Source organism: Osmerus eperlanus, chromosome 2 (assembly GCF_963692335.1).
Source record: "Osmerus eperlanus chromosome 2, fOsmEpe2.1, whole genome shotgun sequence".
Taxonomy (NCBI): domain Eukaryota; kingdom Metazoa; phylum Chordata; class Actinopteri; order Osmeriformes; family Osmeridae; genus Osmerus; species Osmerus eperlanus.
The window spans coordinates 5,914,087-5,929,874 of NC_085019.1; the positions used below are offsets into that span (position 1 = coordinate 5,914,087).

The 15,788-nt window shown below is 38.4% G+C and overlaps 1 protein-coding gene and 1 long non-coding RNA gene across 2 annotated transcripts; both read left to right on the top strand.

The window, feature by feature from the left end:
• The first annotated feature begins 1,415 nt into the window (after positions 1-1,415).
• Positions 1,416-6,881, top strand: LOC134008954 (uncharacterized). Its single transcript, XM_062448556.1, has 10 exons — positions 1,416-1,551; positions 1,668-1,721; positions 1,814-1,867; positions 1,956-2,084; positions 2,264-2,345; positions 2,703-2,735; positions 3,929-4,057; positions 4,155-4,193; positions 4,338-4,447; positions 4,673-6,881. Exons 1-10 carry the CDS (start codon positions 1,498-1,500, stop codon positions 4,742-4,744), a joined length of 756 nt encoding a protein of 251 aa, XP_062304540.1. The 5' UTR covers positions 1,416-1,497; the 3' UTR covers positions 4,745-6,881.
• A 926-nt stretch (positions 6,882-7,807) lies between these two features.
• LOC134037585 (uncharacterized) lies at positions 7,808-11,649 on the top strand. Its single transcript, XR_009932546.1, has 4 exons — positions 7,808-8,823; positions 9,400-9,469; positions 10,139-10,206; positions 11,173-11,649. It is a non-coding gene; the product is annotated as an uncharacterized LOC134037585 (long non-coding RNA).
• The last annotated feature ends 4,139 nt before the right edge of the window (positions 11,650-15,788 follow it).

Sequence of the window (15,788 nt, forward strand, 5' to 3'; positions counted from 1 at the left end):
TAACAACTTGTTGATAAAAGGCATGGCGGCCCATCAGATACCCCAAATCCTCTTGAAAAAAGTCCACAGCAGCAGTTAGCTAGTTGCTTTGCTATCATCATCAGGTGAAAAGTCTGACTCCCAAGTGCGCCGTCACTTTGACATGAGCTGCATTACTAGCTCTGAGCCTCTGACTGGATTGAGTGGCATGGAAAGTGCGCTCTGTATTTCTCGCGAATTCAGATAAAAGCGTATTAATAGGGTTGAAAAAATAGCAAGTGAATATCACGCGAATATCACGTTTATCTCGTCATATTTCCAAAGCAGAAAATTCAAGCGAAGGTGAGCCCGCTGCTCTCGACGGGCCCTCGGACCGCACAGGCCCCAGTGCGACTGCACTGCCTGCACTGTCTATATTTACGCGTCTGATTTAAGCTTCCGCGCCTTGAGTTTGACCAGAGCCTGTTTAAGGATATATTAGACATTCTCTGGTTTGACACATGTGTTGTAGAGGATGAATCTACACGCGGGAGACTGCAGCAACAATGTGGGCTGTGAGGAAGAGCTTGTCATCCATGGTAACACCGAGGTTCCTGGCAGAGGATGAGGGGGTCACCGTCGCAGATCCCAGGGTGATTGAGATATCGTGGGAGATGGAGAGTTTGGCCGTGATGATGAGAAGTTCTGTTTTGGCGAGGTTCAGCTGGAGGTGGTGCTGGTCATCCAGGCCGAGATGTCTGTGAGGCAGGCCTCGATTCTGGCTGAGATCCCCGGATCAGTCGGGGGGAACGACAGGTACAGCTGCGTGTCGTCAGCGTAGCGTAATTAACACAAATGTCTATCGTGCTTGAATAAATGAAACCCCATAAACAAAACTGGGGGGAAAGTGGGACTGACTACTAAGGGCCACAATGGGTAGTCAGTTCATAACAGTCATGTGTTGAATGAAAACAGATGTAGCTTTCAAGACATACTTTCATGGTATCAACCGCAGCTATTATAGGTGGAGTGACCAGCACAGCGCTGGTGCTTTTGGAGCTGAAACTTAGATATGCACTGTCACTTTAAATCTTGCACACTGTATATAGACATGTGTACTTGCACGTATAATATATACCAAAAATAATACTGAGTCGAATTTATTGAAATCAGTATAAATAAAAAAATAATGTCCTTCCTTGAACCATGGGAGGTACATCCCCCCTCTGAAGAAGACTTGTCTTACTGAGTGCTTCAATATAGCCGGTGACTATCTTGAAATCAGAGTCCATTAAGTGAGTGAAGTATCTGTTCAGAATCCCCCCATTAACTCAACACTGGAATAATGGGTCAGCCATTAGCCAAGCATCTGAAAACTGATCAAATTTCATGAGTCGTCATTAGAGACTGGCATGCTTATGCATGGTGGCCACTAAAGCCAAGGGACCCACCCCCCTATTGTTTTTCTTTCAGATGTTATTTGTCTGATCCAGCTTTACACCCCACACCAGTGTAATCCCGGATGGTCACAACAGCAGAATGATGGACGAGAGTTCATGGAGGATCTTAGTCAGCTCCTTCTTTTTCTTCTTAGTGAGTGATTTTTAATTGACCCACTTTTCATTTTCAAAGAGCATTTGTTTTTCACCTGCTAAATTAGTGAAAGTTGCTTCTTTCATTCTAAAACAATGTTTGTCTTACCTTTACAGCTATTGTCATGTCAAGCGTCTACTAATTCTTGTGGCGACGCACTTGAGGAACTTGTAAGAACTTTGAATTTGAGATTGTCTTACCTTTTATGTGCATATTGTAATTTAAAGCTACTGTGTAAAACTGATGTCTTCTTTGGCTGGAGGAGGAACAGCTGCCTGAAGACTATTTATTCCGTTTAAGTTCTAACTTCACCAAGGTAAGTGTTTAATATCGTAACCTAATGCATTGAAATCCTATATAATTTGTAATACTAAGTTAAATAATTTTAATTTGGTTCTTTGTAGGATAAAAAAGTTAGCCGAACAGAAGCCATTTGCAGACTGAAATACTTTTTGATGGTCCCCAAAAAAATAATAAAAGACGTTAATGAAACCTTTTTAACCTTTTTATTGGATAATTGTAATCTCTCCAAGGTAGGTCCATAATCCCCCTTGATTGGGTGTGAGTGTGTGTTCATTTGCATGTGTCTTTACGTACATTGGGTCCATGGGTTTGCTCATTTCAATGTGTGTTTGTGTATATCAATTTATATTTATATTGATATATATATATATATTTATTCTGAATACTAAATACTTTTTCTTTATGTTAGACATGTGAGACGACTAAGCTTCCCAGGTTGAATGAGACATTGTTTATGACTGTAAAAGACTTCATTGGCATGATCGGCAATGGTATTTTAAAACTTTGTTCCATCCGATACTTTCAGCTAAATTGACCAAAGACCAAATGATACACGATATTACAATTCTGGTTGTTTATGATACTGTTGTGGTTCAGTAATCAAGAATGACTGGGTGCAATAATAATTAACTTATTGCATAAAAAGCTGAATATGTACAAAAGATGCTGGGGTAAATATACCTAAAATTAAAGCTAAACTTGTGCTAACTGTATTTGTGTGTAGAAAATGTATGCACATATTTTCACAATTATTCTTTAAAGTGTCTTTTCCTGATGGATATGATGTGAATAAAATGTAAAATAATCATATATGATAGTGTAAACAGTTTTCCTATTTCCCTTCACAGATATTCATGGAGGTCACCAAAATGTATATAATGGTAAGTGTGTGTTTGTCTATCTTGACATGATTAACATCAGTGCCACATATACATTTGTTATACCCTTGTATGTAAGAGCTATACCTGCTTGTTGTTTCTCTGTGAAATTCAACTGTGGATCATCTCTGAATTACTCTGGGACAGTATGAAATACTTAGTTAACTCAATTAATTCATTGAGGTCTAAGGTAACAAGCCAGTATTAAATAATCAAGCCCATACTACAGAGGTTTGCTGTACTAATTGACCCTCAGTTAACATAGATGTGAAAATGAAGAATATAGTATCCTCCTTAAGTATTGGGACAGGTTAAAATTGCAGTTTCCACTGAATGTTCAAGGCATATACAAATTTGATTTAAAGATTAACATGAGGCAAAAGTACAGAATGTCCCTTTTCTTTTTGTCTGTCTCAAAACATAGTAACATGTAACAAAGTCAAACGGGCCCATTCCATGACACTACCCCTACCATGCTTAGTCAGTGTAAAGTGTGAACCAAGTAACGCTGAATTGTGGAGTTAGACCTTTTACCCAATTTCTGTGTTCAGGATATTTTGGGCGAGGCTGAAATCATGCCCCGATGACCCAATGGAGGCACTGAGCATGGCCCCTCCCCAAACACAGTAAAGTGCATTAGCATCAGTGGTTTGCCCGCTCAATCACGAGTGAGTTAATGAGCAAAGCCTAGTTCAAACATGTGCATTGTAGATAAGATCATGCAGCAAGCCACTTCATCCAGCCAGCGCATTGTATTCCCCTTCCTCTTCAGTGACTCAATGCCTGTCCGGTTACATGTTCTAACAAGTGGGAGTGGCTCACTGGGTGAAAGTGTAGCATTTGTAACAAGGTATGTAGTACACAGCTTGATGACTGCTGCAGGGTGAAACTTGATTTTACATTTCCTTTGTCAAGAGTGAACTCTGACCCTCTACAATGTACATTTGTATAATATTTTGCCATTCTGGGGAGGAACTCGCATCGCTGCTTGCACCTATATATATGTTTTGCATTGGTGAACACAATTGAGAGGTGTTTGCGTTTGGATGGCAAAAACACTTGTGGATTATATCTATGAACATAAATTTAGTGGTGTGTTTGACAAAAAGAGGTGACATTATGTATTGTTGCATCATATTCATTATGATCGTATTTTTGAATATTCAACAACAACAACAAAAAACTGTAACTTTCAGAACAAAATCAACTTAAATGTAATGAGACATCAAAAGCAACAGCTTCAGCAATGACTACAGCTGCAACTCCAAGTCAAACTCAGAAGTCAACAGCTTTACCAACACGTACAGCACCAATACCAAGTCGTAGTCAGTAAACCTTTTTACTCATCGACAGTAAGTTTTCTCTATTGTTACCTTAAGTATGTTTTAATACTTTAAATTGATTGAATCTGCTCTGGTTTAGGTTCACCACAACCACCGGAATATATTTTTGATACTCAACGTAAGTGAACACTATTGCTACATAGACCTCAGGAGTGTCTTCTTTCTAAATAGCATATTTGTGATGTTGAATATCTCAAGTCTCTTGTATAGGTCAGGTAGCACACAGTATGAGTTCATTTATATCAAATACGGTGTCTCATAGGGGAGATGGCGTCCTTTAGCTTGTTGGGCATCTCTATATTATTGAACATCATCCTCATTTTTGTGGTCATTCACTTGATGACGAGGATACGCCACCACAGCAACAACATGGTAAGTAATGAATCATACCTTTAGCTATAATAGTATATAAACAGTATATAATATAAATAGCCAAAATGTGCATTTTACTTTTTGTCTTGCTTTTCAAAGATTGTTGTTGTTAACACTGTATTCTCCTTTTATAACCATTGCTTTCTATAACTGTTGTGTTTGTCTTTGATTCCTCACATTGTCCTCACCATCTCTCCTGCCTTATCAATCTGGATCACTTCTCAGAGTAATGGCAATGGAGATAGATCCCCCTCTTTAATTGCATCTCATTCCCTGGCTCGGATGGAGATGGATTAATCCTTCCTTCTCTCATACAAGCCTCCAGCACTAATCGTGGTATTGGTAATAAGGAGTATGTGGATATGGCTAGACTGTACATAATGGACAATATCTTAACCCATGATGCTGTAATGTGAATGGGAGATGGACACATTTTGGTAAATCTTGGATGATTAATCCAGCACTGTCCCTAAAGTGTGTGCATGTCACTTCTGGAGAAAATATTAGTGTTAGGGATATGAAGAACTCAAATCCATACTTGTCCATCCATCCTTGTACTGTCTTTGAAAGGGACTGAAGCAGTGACCTCATTATAGAAGGTCAGAGGTCATACAACACTCCAAAGGTCACAAGTGTCCAAGGCGCAGCTATTTACAAAAGCATGACTGGCAACATGCGTTCATATTGGATTATAGGAGATTCGTAAATTATATTTTTTATTAGGATTCCTCCGTCAGGACTAAATTACAGCTGTTCGAACTTTAACCAAATTTGACAATGCTTGCCATTGGAGAAATGTCTTATTTCCTGATACAAAAACTGAACAATCAAATGTTTAAGTGTGAATGGCTTAGTAGGATGAGATGCAGTGCTGATGTGTGAAGGGTGGTGGGTTCTAATCTAGGCAAAGGTATAAACTTTTTTTTTTATTATTCTGACAGAAATTACAGTTTCAAGTCTTCTGGTTAATCCCAGTGTAACTATCTATTAAGTCAATTTTACAACATTTTGCAATTTTGAAACAGGAATTGCCGCCATTGCTGCTTGCAGCTATATTTATTATTATGTTTCATTGATTGATTGTAACAAATATTTCAATCTTATCATTTTAGTATTATAAAAAAAAAAAATATCAGAACATTTTAAGTTGGTTATTTTTTAGAAGGATCGTGGTTTTCTGTGTGTGCATGCAGGTGCAGCTATTATTCCTGGCATACACTAGTATAGTTTATACGGATTTCACAGTAAGTTTTTGTACAGTTTACAGGGCTCCAGACTAACTTTTTTACTAGGAGCACAGTAGCCCCTGACTGAAAATTTTAGGAGCAAAAGCAGAAAATGTAGACGCACACCTTATATTAACCTGCAATGCAATTATTAATGTCACTAGAGAGGGTACAATTCACTCATTCAATCGAACTGGCAACCTTCAGATTACTAGCCCGACTCCCTCACCGCTCAGCCATCTGACCCCCCAGTTTGATTCCCAGCCGTGCCAAATGACGTTGTGTCCTTGGGCAAGTCACTTCACCCTACTTGCCTTGGGGGAATGTCCCTGTACTTACTGTAAGTCGCTCTGGATAAGAGCATCTGCTAAAAGACTAAATATAAATGTAAATTTCAGAGTAACAGGGCCTTTGAACAAAGACACTAAGTCAACATGCTAAAACTGAGTTTAGAAATTGATGTCAGACAGATTTGCCCAAATGTGCACTTCCTCCTATCCTAGTCATTATTCGTGTAATGGTATGATTGTTGTAAAGATGGTATGGTCTTCCCCCCAGGCTTAGGTCTCAATCATGTCTCTCTCAGCTCTGAAAGCCGGAGGACCATCTTTTATAGGGTACAGGAATGTAAACATAGATAGTGACAGTCAGGCAGTAATGACATTACAACAGTCTCAGAGGAAGAGATTCACAGCTCCCAACACATGACCACTCAGACTAGAGAGATCATAGTTGGCGCTCTCCTTGTAGTCATGACAAAGGACGTTTACCCACACTGTAAAAAATAACCGTTTTTTTTACCATGAAATGCACTGTATTTTTTACAGATATTTCCTCTTTTTCTATAAAACAATGATATGCCTGCGGATTTACCAATATTTGATGTCAAATAAATGTTACACCCTTAAAATCACAGGCATTTTACCTTAATTTAAGATAACATGAATATGATGTTTATTTAATGACAATTCATTGTAATTGTACAGATTCAAATGTAATTTTACATTAAATGGGAGGTAATATTTAACAGATTATTTCAGGTTAATAATAATGAAGAAATGCATGTGAAATTACAGATATCGTTGGTCATTGGGTTTTCTTTAAAATTGTGATTTTATGTTTTTTAAACTAATTAGTAGTATTTGTACAGACACAAAAGTAATTTATTATTGGGAATAAACAGCAGAAAGGATGCACCCATGCTTCCCCTGGCAGGACAGAAATATCTATATGGTCCAGTGCCTCTTTAATGACTTCAATGCATGTATTGTCACCAAGCCTGCCTCACGTTTAAAAAAAAAATAGTCAAGAGTCTAAACTTTATGTAACACCTTTTATTCCATATTACAAAAACATTGGGCCAGTATCAAAAGTGCTGTGTTGAAATTTTTAAAACAGACAATGGTCTGTTAATTACTGTGTTAACAGCTCTAAAACAAAAAAAATGCCAACATAATAGTCAATAGCCAACTGTCTTTCTATGAGTCTGTGACCTTCATGAACTTCAGGGGACTCTGGGGCTCTTGACTTCTGGATCTCTTCTAGACAAACCGATGCTACCATGCACATTATCCTCCTTGGAGATAGAGAACATACATTTATTGAGACATGGTTGAGGTGTATTTGTCTTCACAAGAATGGATGGTGGATACAAGTTCTATTCATCATTGCCCATTAAACAGAACTTTGTTATGTTTTAGTACAATATATAGTTGAGTTGTACTTGTTTACTTAGATTTGTTTAACTGTAAATGTAAGCACCTATTGTAAGTAAGGAAAGAAACTGTTCTTATGACGTGAGGTTTTGGTCTTGATGGACCGCAGTCTTCTGTGTGTCCAGGGTGGGAGGGGTCGGCCACAATCTTCCTCGCTCGCCTCAGGGTCCTCGAGGTGTGCAGGTCCTTGAGGGTAGGCATATTGATCACCTTCTCAGCAGTGCAGATGATACGCTGCTGCCACTGCCAAGGACAAGAGCAGACTGCAGCGTATCATCCGATGGATGATCTGATCATAACAGATCAGTGATGGAAGAGGTGAGGATGGACTCAATGATGGCTGTGTAGAATGCACCATAGTTGTCTTTGGCAAGTTTAATTTCTTCAGCTGCCGCATGAAGTAAATCCTCTGTTGTGCTTTCTTGGTGAGGGAGCTGATGTTCAGTTCCCACTTGAGGTCCTGGGAGAGGATAGTGCCCAGGAAGCGGAAGGACTCCACAGGGTTTACTGGGGCTGTATTCTTAGTAGTCCACAAACATCTCCACTGTCTTAAGAGCATTAGCTCTTGGTTGTTCTGGCTACACAAGGTCACCAGGTTATTTTAACTACTGATAGTGGTAGGTTATCTTGCTAACACATATCCAAAAATGCACAGTGTCCAAAACACTAAGAACATTATTCTAGTTTTCTAATACTTTACCATTGTGTTGGCCGGTAGGATTTGTAACGCAAATAGGCCTAATGTCAGTTTTCTGGTCATTTCCACAAAATTATGCATAAAGTAACTCTGCGATTGGGGCCACTATAAAATGCATTCTGAGTAAAACCTTTCACTTTGGCACCAACCTTTTAGTCCAGCATATGATCTGGACAAGTCATGGGATAAAGCCCCAGTTTATAAAAAAGTAACTTATTTGTTGCACAAATTTACCCTGTAACCAACACAGAAATGTATGATATGACTTGTGCTTGGTTTGGAAAGATGTACATTTTTTCGAACATATAGGGGTACAAATGCAATAAGAAAGATGTCAGTGTGTGACCCATGGTGTGACCAAATTTATGTTGGGGGATGGGATGACTACTGCCTCAGGGCTGTCAAGGAATTTCCTAGGAGATTAGAAACAGTAAGTCTATTGTTATTAATGCTAGTAAACAGAAAACTCTGTGAAATCAACAATGAACTGTCCAATATAATAATTGGACAGTAAATTGGACAGTAAAAATATTTATCTCGGAGACAACATTGAATGTTGATTTTTGAATGAGGAAGGTTCACACATGCGCAGTGGTTGTAGCAGTAGCACTTTGCTTCTCCCAACTGTCACTGCCGCACATGGCGCGAAAACCGGAGAAGAATGGAGGTTTCAGCTGCTCCAGAAGTTATAGGATTCAGGAATTATACTGACTGAAGAAGAGACAAAGAGATTCAGAGGTAACGTTAATGTTAAGCTGATATAGTGCGTTATATGTTTTTCACAACCTTTTTTTGTCAAAACGGAATGGACTTTTACCAAACTGAAGGCAAATTGCTAGCTGACGTTAGCATTAGCTATTTAGAGTGACTATTAGCTAGCTCAGGGGTTATAGAGCTCAGCTAGCGTTAGCTATCTAATGTCAGTTAATTAAATCTGCGATTTGCAATCCTAAAATTCGGTTAACGTTATGACCTGCATGACTAATGTGTGGCTTTGTAGACCATCTCTACTATAACGTTATGTTGATTTTATTTTTTTCCTCTTACCTCAGTATAATGTTAGCTGCTAGCTAGCTAGGTCGGTAGGAAATATTTTATGAAAAACGAAGGCACTTGTTCAATGTTAGTGTTGTACATAGTTGATAAAAGCATGTTAATTCATTAGATAATTAATTGTGGAGCTGGCAAAGTGCCGCTGTACAGAGAACTGTCTAAATAGGAGTGTTTTTATGAGTAATGTTGAGTTAGGGGAATTGTGTAGGCTAACTTAAGTTTGGTTAAGTGAAGCCCTCGTGTGTTTTTCTGTTGCTGCAGATTTACATTTTCTCACACTCTACATTGTCACCTGGAGTCAGCTCTGTAACCGTGGCCCCAAGTTTTTGTGGTGAGTATTACATGAAATTGCAATTGCCATTATTGTTGTGTGGACTGTTTATGTCAAGACCGTTGATGGAGGTTCTTTCTGTCACAGACATTCACTTGCATGTATTTCAAAACACAAAACCTAAGGCGATGAAAAACAATCTGATCTCGGTAATCATGAGTTTTAGCAACGTTTTAACATGGGAGTGAACTAGTGTTGCAGAGTAAACCTGTACTAAAAAGAGACACTTACATTGCTTCAGTGTTCCTGTGCATACATGGGAGACTCTGACAGAACGCTATCTCTGTAGCATTCCATCCAGTCCAGAACCCGGGGTCCTGAAGTCTCGACTTTTACGATACTCAAACGATGCGATGTTAATATACCTCTCTGATCTAACGAGTCTGACTAGCTGTCGTGACCTCTCAGGTGGGATTTGGCTACGATGGAGAGATGGTTGTTCTGCTAAGTTCTCCTGTCTCTGCACAGGAACTGCAGTGATCGTTAAGGAGCCTAATGACGAATCATGGTCAGAATTATGTTGTCCCATGCTACACCCCTTCACCAAGTTTCATACAAATCGGGCTGGTAGTTTTTGCTTAATCCTGTTCACACACAAACAAACTGAAATTCAAACACTCACACGGGAGAAATTGCTTGCATGATACTTGTGTTTTTCTGTTGCTGCAGATTTACATTTTCTCACACTACATTGTCACCTGGAGTCAGCTCTGTAACCGTGGGCCCAAGTTTTTGTGGTGAGTACTACATGAAATTGCAATTGCCATTATTGTTGTGTGGACTGTTTATGTCAAGACCGTTGATGGAGGTTCTTTCTGTCACAGACATTCACTTGCATGTATTTCAAAACACAAAACCTACGGCGATGAAAAACAATCTGATCTCGGTAATCATGAGTTTTAGCAACGTTTTAACATGGGAGTGAACTAGTGTTGCACAGTAAACCTGTACTAAAAAGAGACACTTACATTGCTTCAGTGTTCCTGTGCATACATAGGAGACTCTGACAGAACGCCATCTCTGTAGGATTCCATCCAGTCCAGACCCGGGGTCCTGAAGTCTCGACTTTTACGATACTCAAACGATGCGATGTTAATATACCTCTCTGATCTAACGAGTCTGGCTAACTGTCGTGACCTCTCAGGTGGGCTATGGCTGCGATGGAGAGGTGGAGAGATGGTTGTTCTGCTCGGTTCTCCTGTCTCTGCACAGGAACTGCACACTCTTTTGCACTGATCGTTAAGGAGCCTAATGACGAATCATGGTCAGAATTATGTTGTCCCATGCTACACCCCTTCACCAAGTTTCATACAAATCGGGCTGGTAGTTTTTCGTAATCCTGTTCACACACATACAGACCGACATTCAAACACAGAAGGAAGACTGCCAATGGAAACTAGCCTTTTGGATATAATTGGGTGCATTTACATTTTAATGTTCATGAATGTACACTGTCCCTCTTGATCAAATAAATTGAATTGAAAAAATTGAAGAGAAAACATTACCTTTCATCCTGCAGCGGCTTTGCCTGGGTCGGAGGTCATAAACAGTGGGGCATCGGATCTATTTACGTTTTTTTTTAAACTATTTTCGGATATGGTTTGTCCTTAATGGAAGGTAGAAATTATTAACCGGTTGTTTTCAAGCCAAGTGAAAAGATGCTGAACATATCATTAAAGAATTGTATCTTTTCTTTTGACCAGGAAATGGCTGAGACCGATTTCCTCAGTGCCATGGAGAGAACGACAGTGGGGATCTATGTTGTGAAAGACACTGCCAGCAGTGAACCCTCTGATGTCAGGATAGTCCTCGAAGGTGTGATGGTGCTTCAAGATCTTGAGAATGTAGCACTTGCTTCTGCAATGTTGTTTGGGCTCTTATGCCTTGAACATGCAGCACCCTACAAAGCTCCGCTACACCTTTGAGGCATTTCAAAAGATCATCATGGAGCCTCAGCATCAGACACTTAATAATATGAGCCTGTCAGCTGCAAAAACAGAACTTTTAGTGACACTAACTGACCATGCACAGTTGCCCTATATAACGTTGCAGCCCGGTTCACAGCAATCTTGCTCAATGCTGGACCAATTTTCATGAATTAACCACTAGATAGCCTAAATTTATATTGATTGGCTGTAAATGTAGCTGTTTTTTAAGTATGCTTGTTTTTCCACTGTCCAATTAAAATTTTTATATCTATAATTTCTTTAAATTGACTGATTAATACTGTAAATGTGCTGACATTCCTTTTTGATTAAAAGTACATATTCAGTATTTATACATTGTTGTAGTTTTTTTTTAGTTGGCACAACCACAATTCTACAGGGAATCACTGTTGGTACACAGGGAATTTTCATAAATTAACTACTAGAAAGCCTACATTTACATTGATTGGCCGTAAATGTAGCTATCTTTATGTACTAAGCTTGTTTTTCCACTGTCCAATGAACATTTTTATATCTATAAATTCTTTAAATTGACTGAGTAATACCGTAAATTTACAGACATTTGTCTTGGGGTTTATGTATTTCTTGCGTTTTTATACATTTTTTCTTAGTCATTATACAAAAAAAAAAAAGAAATTACTGTAAATAGACAGGAATGTTTAATGTAGCAACAAACAAATGCCCTAAAATTACGGAGATTAACCTTAAAGTTAGTTGTTTTTAAATGTATTTTTACATAGTATTTTTGTTTTTCTGCGATTTAATTAATTTTTAAGAACAGTACTAAACTGTAATTTAATTCATTTTGGCTGTAGACCATGCACTGTATTTTTACAGCTTATTACATGTAATTTTGTGGTATGATTATTTACTGTAATTTTACAGAATCGGTCTGGAAACTTTGCTGCCAGTGCTTTCTCTGTTTTTTTACGTGATTTTTTTTTACAGTGCAGTACTTTCTCCTGATCACGAACATCTATTAACCCTGACACATAGACACAATCTACTCTTATTAATAGCAAGCTTACATGAGAACATACTAACTAGTATCCAATGACTAGTTATATTGATTAGTGAATAATGTAAGCACACCGGAAATCGCAATTTCTTCCACACTACTTTATATTTTATTCTAAATCCCCTTAGTATTAGGTAGACTTTGTACCTTTTGTATAGTTAGACCACATATTTAAGTTTTAAGGTTCCTAAATGTTTAATGTATGCACCTTCCTGCCAAAGTAAATTCCTTGTCTGTGCAAACTTTCATGGCAATTAAAACCCTTTCTGATTCTGATGAAAAACAGTGTTGCCAAAATCCTACTCCCCCATTAAGTTGAAAAGAAATACTGAATTGCTGCATCATTAAATAGTTGATTAGAGTAGCAGTTGGTTTTTAGGATTGTTAAATTGGTGAGGTAGCGTTTGAGATAAAGAGAACTCATACATAGCCTACTGCAATGCATACAAGGTGAAAATAATGGGGCATTAAGTTGTATTAAACATACATGAACACAGCTCTATTTGAACATTTCAGGTATATAGGGGGTGGAAGAAAATACATTTCCTATGTGCTTATGCTGATCACAATAGCCATTTCCTTATCACCTGTTCTTGCAGCCAACTCCAGAATTACTGGCAACACATTGGCAAATATAAGTGAACGATGTGTTCAAAAAATACAAATACACAGTAATATTTAGGAATTCACGAGCAGTAAAATATTGTAGCCTATATAGATACGGTGACACAAAGGCAATATTTATTTAACCCTATTGCAAACATGTGGGCTGAGCTGAAGATGAGTGCACAAGAGAGTAGGGCCCTGGCGTATCTGGAGAGATTCTGTAAAGAGGATTGCTCTCTGATTCCTGACAAACCCTATTTGGCTGTAAATCATGTAATATTTGTTTTCTCTATTCACTATCAACACCGTCCTATCCTCAGAGACTTCATTTTAAGTCGTTGTGTTATTTAAACATTCTCTCTAATCTGCAGATTGATAATAGGCTTCTTATAAAACCCACAACTCAGATTAATTTTGTAACTCTGTTAGTGAAATGACAAACACTTTCTCCATTAAGGAGTTAACAGTTTGCCCTGTAGCAGAACAGCAATCAGATGTTTTTCAATCCACAGACATTATCCTACGTAATCAGTTGTGAAACGTCGCATTTGCACTACAATGCATTTCACAATGCATTTTAGAAACAGTATAATAAAACTGAATTCCCTGAAATGTTCAAATAGAGCTGTGTTTATCCATGTTTAATACAACTAAATGCCCCATTATTTTCACCTTGTATGCATTGCAGTAGGCTAATGTGTATGAGTTCTCTTTATCTCGCACGCTACCTCACCAATTTAACAATCCTAAAAACCAACTGCTATTTGAATCAACTATTTAATGAGGCAGCAATTCTGTATTTCTTTTTAACTTACTGGGGGAGTAGGATTTTGACAACACTGTTCATCATACCTGCCGAAATCCCCCCCCCCCCCCCCCCATATCTTGGGACTACAAGATCTGACCCCCCCCCCCCCCACAAATTATTTTGGTGGCTTCTCATGCCCTGTAGAGTGTGCCATAAAAGGTTTTTGATACTAGTTGCATAAATGTAAAAGTTAGAAGGGGAGTAGGATTTTGACAACACTGTTCATCATACCTGCCAAAATCCCCCCCCCCCCCCCCATATCTTGGGGCTATAAGATCTGACACACCCCAACTATGCTGGGATGTGGACAATCTGGATGGCGACACTAACTGGGTAATAGCTTGTCAACTGGTATTGAATACAATACTTTTTTCACTACTAGACACATTTATAATGAAGCATTGGTATTTCTTTGTACAAGTGGTAATGTTATTATAGGTGACAGTTTTTGCCATTCCTAATGTTTGATCATTCATTATCATTCCACAAATTAATCTTAATGTTTACCCCAAATGCTGCCTGCCGTAAACATCCCTGACCTGTTTTCATGATCAAGCCTCAAACTTGTTAAAACTCTTATTTAAATGATCACTTTCTTTCTTTTTTTCTACCTTTTGTTAAATATATCATTATAGTTTTTTGTTTAAAATAAATGTGATGGAACCAATCAAAATGTCATCATTTATTAGATGTTTTTCACTAGCCATTCACAAAGGGAAGGCTACTAAAACCAAGCACTGTACATTGCAAGTTAGAAACAAACTAGGCAGTGGGAAGCAGGATCTATAAAATGGATATGATTGTAAACACAAAACAGTTGTGCGGCAAGTAGTTTACTGAGAGGGAAATAGAAGTATAATTCTGGTAGGAGGGACCTGTGACCAGGGGCCTTTTTATATAGCCTACATTTGTAAAATAATGTACTCATTTACCAGACGATTATATGCCAATGAATTGGCATATACTAGTGCATTTAGTAAGTATACCTATAACAGCAAGTAAGATGCCTCGTGGCCAAAGTGTGCAGAATATTTTTGAAGTTACCAGCATCACGAACCACCTTTTTAAAGAAGGAATGTTTCGCCTTAAATCTTATTGTCCAGAACTCAATTAGTGGACCAAATTTCTTGATCAGCACAGGATAATGTTCAAGATAATGATGCTTAGGGCGTAATTTAGTACTAGGAAATATTTCTAAAAGCAACTGTCTGTGGTCAGAGATTTTGGCTTGTAGGTAACACAGAGTTTCTGTTGTAAATGTGGAGCTGGATAACAACTCCACAATGTCTTTCAATTCAAGGATCAGCAACCAGGTTTTTTCATTCTCTGGAATACAGTGACCAATCAACAATGGAAGAAATCTCAGAAGTGCCCAGTTTTCGTGTCCATTGCCACCTATGGTTCCATTTTTTGAAAAGTTTGTTTGTATTGTCTGAGGTCTGTTAGTTTTGTCACAGAACTGAAAGGGAAACGATGCTATTCTATCATTAATGTCATTCAATGTGAAATACTTTTTAGCAATCAGATCAGATAGACATAGGCAGAGTTCCACAGGTACAATTCCTTCAAATAGATCGTGCAGAAAATCAGATGGAAACCCCTTTGCAGGATGAAAGTGGTCAAGTTTTCTTCAAACCATCAACACACAAGGCATCAGTTGTCTCAAGCAAATGAATGGCTTCATCAAACAATTCGGGTGTTCTCAAAGTAAAAGACCCACTTCTGACATCATGCTGCTGAATATCAACACGCTTAGCCAAACAAAATCTGCAACATTTCTCAACATTGAAAGACTCTTGGTACCCAGCAAGTGAGTGTGCACCCAAGTTGTCTGCAGACACATACAAAACAGTACCCTTGATATAGGACCCAAGTGTTTGTACAAATACACCTGTAGTCTCTAAATGCTGAAGATCTCTTATCAGTGGCTCCAAAACCTTG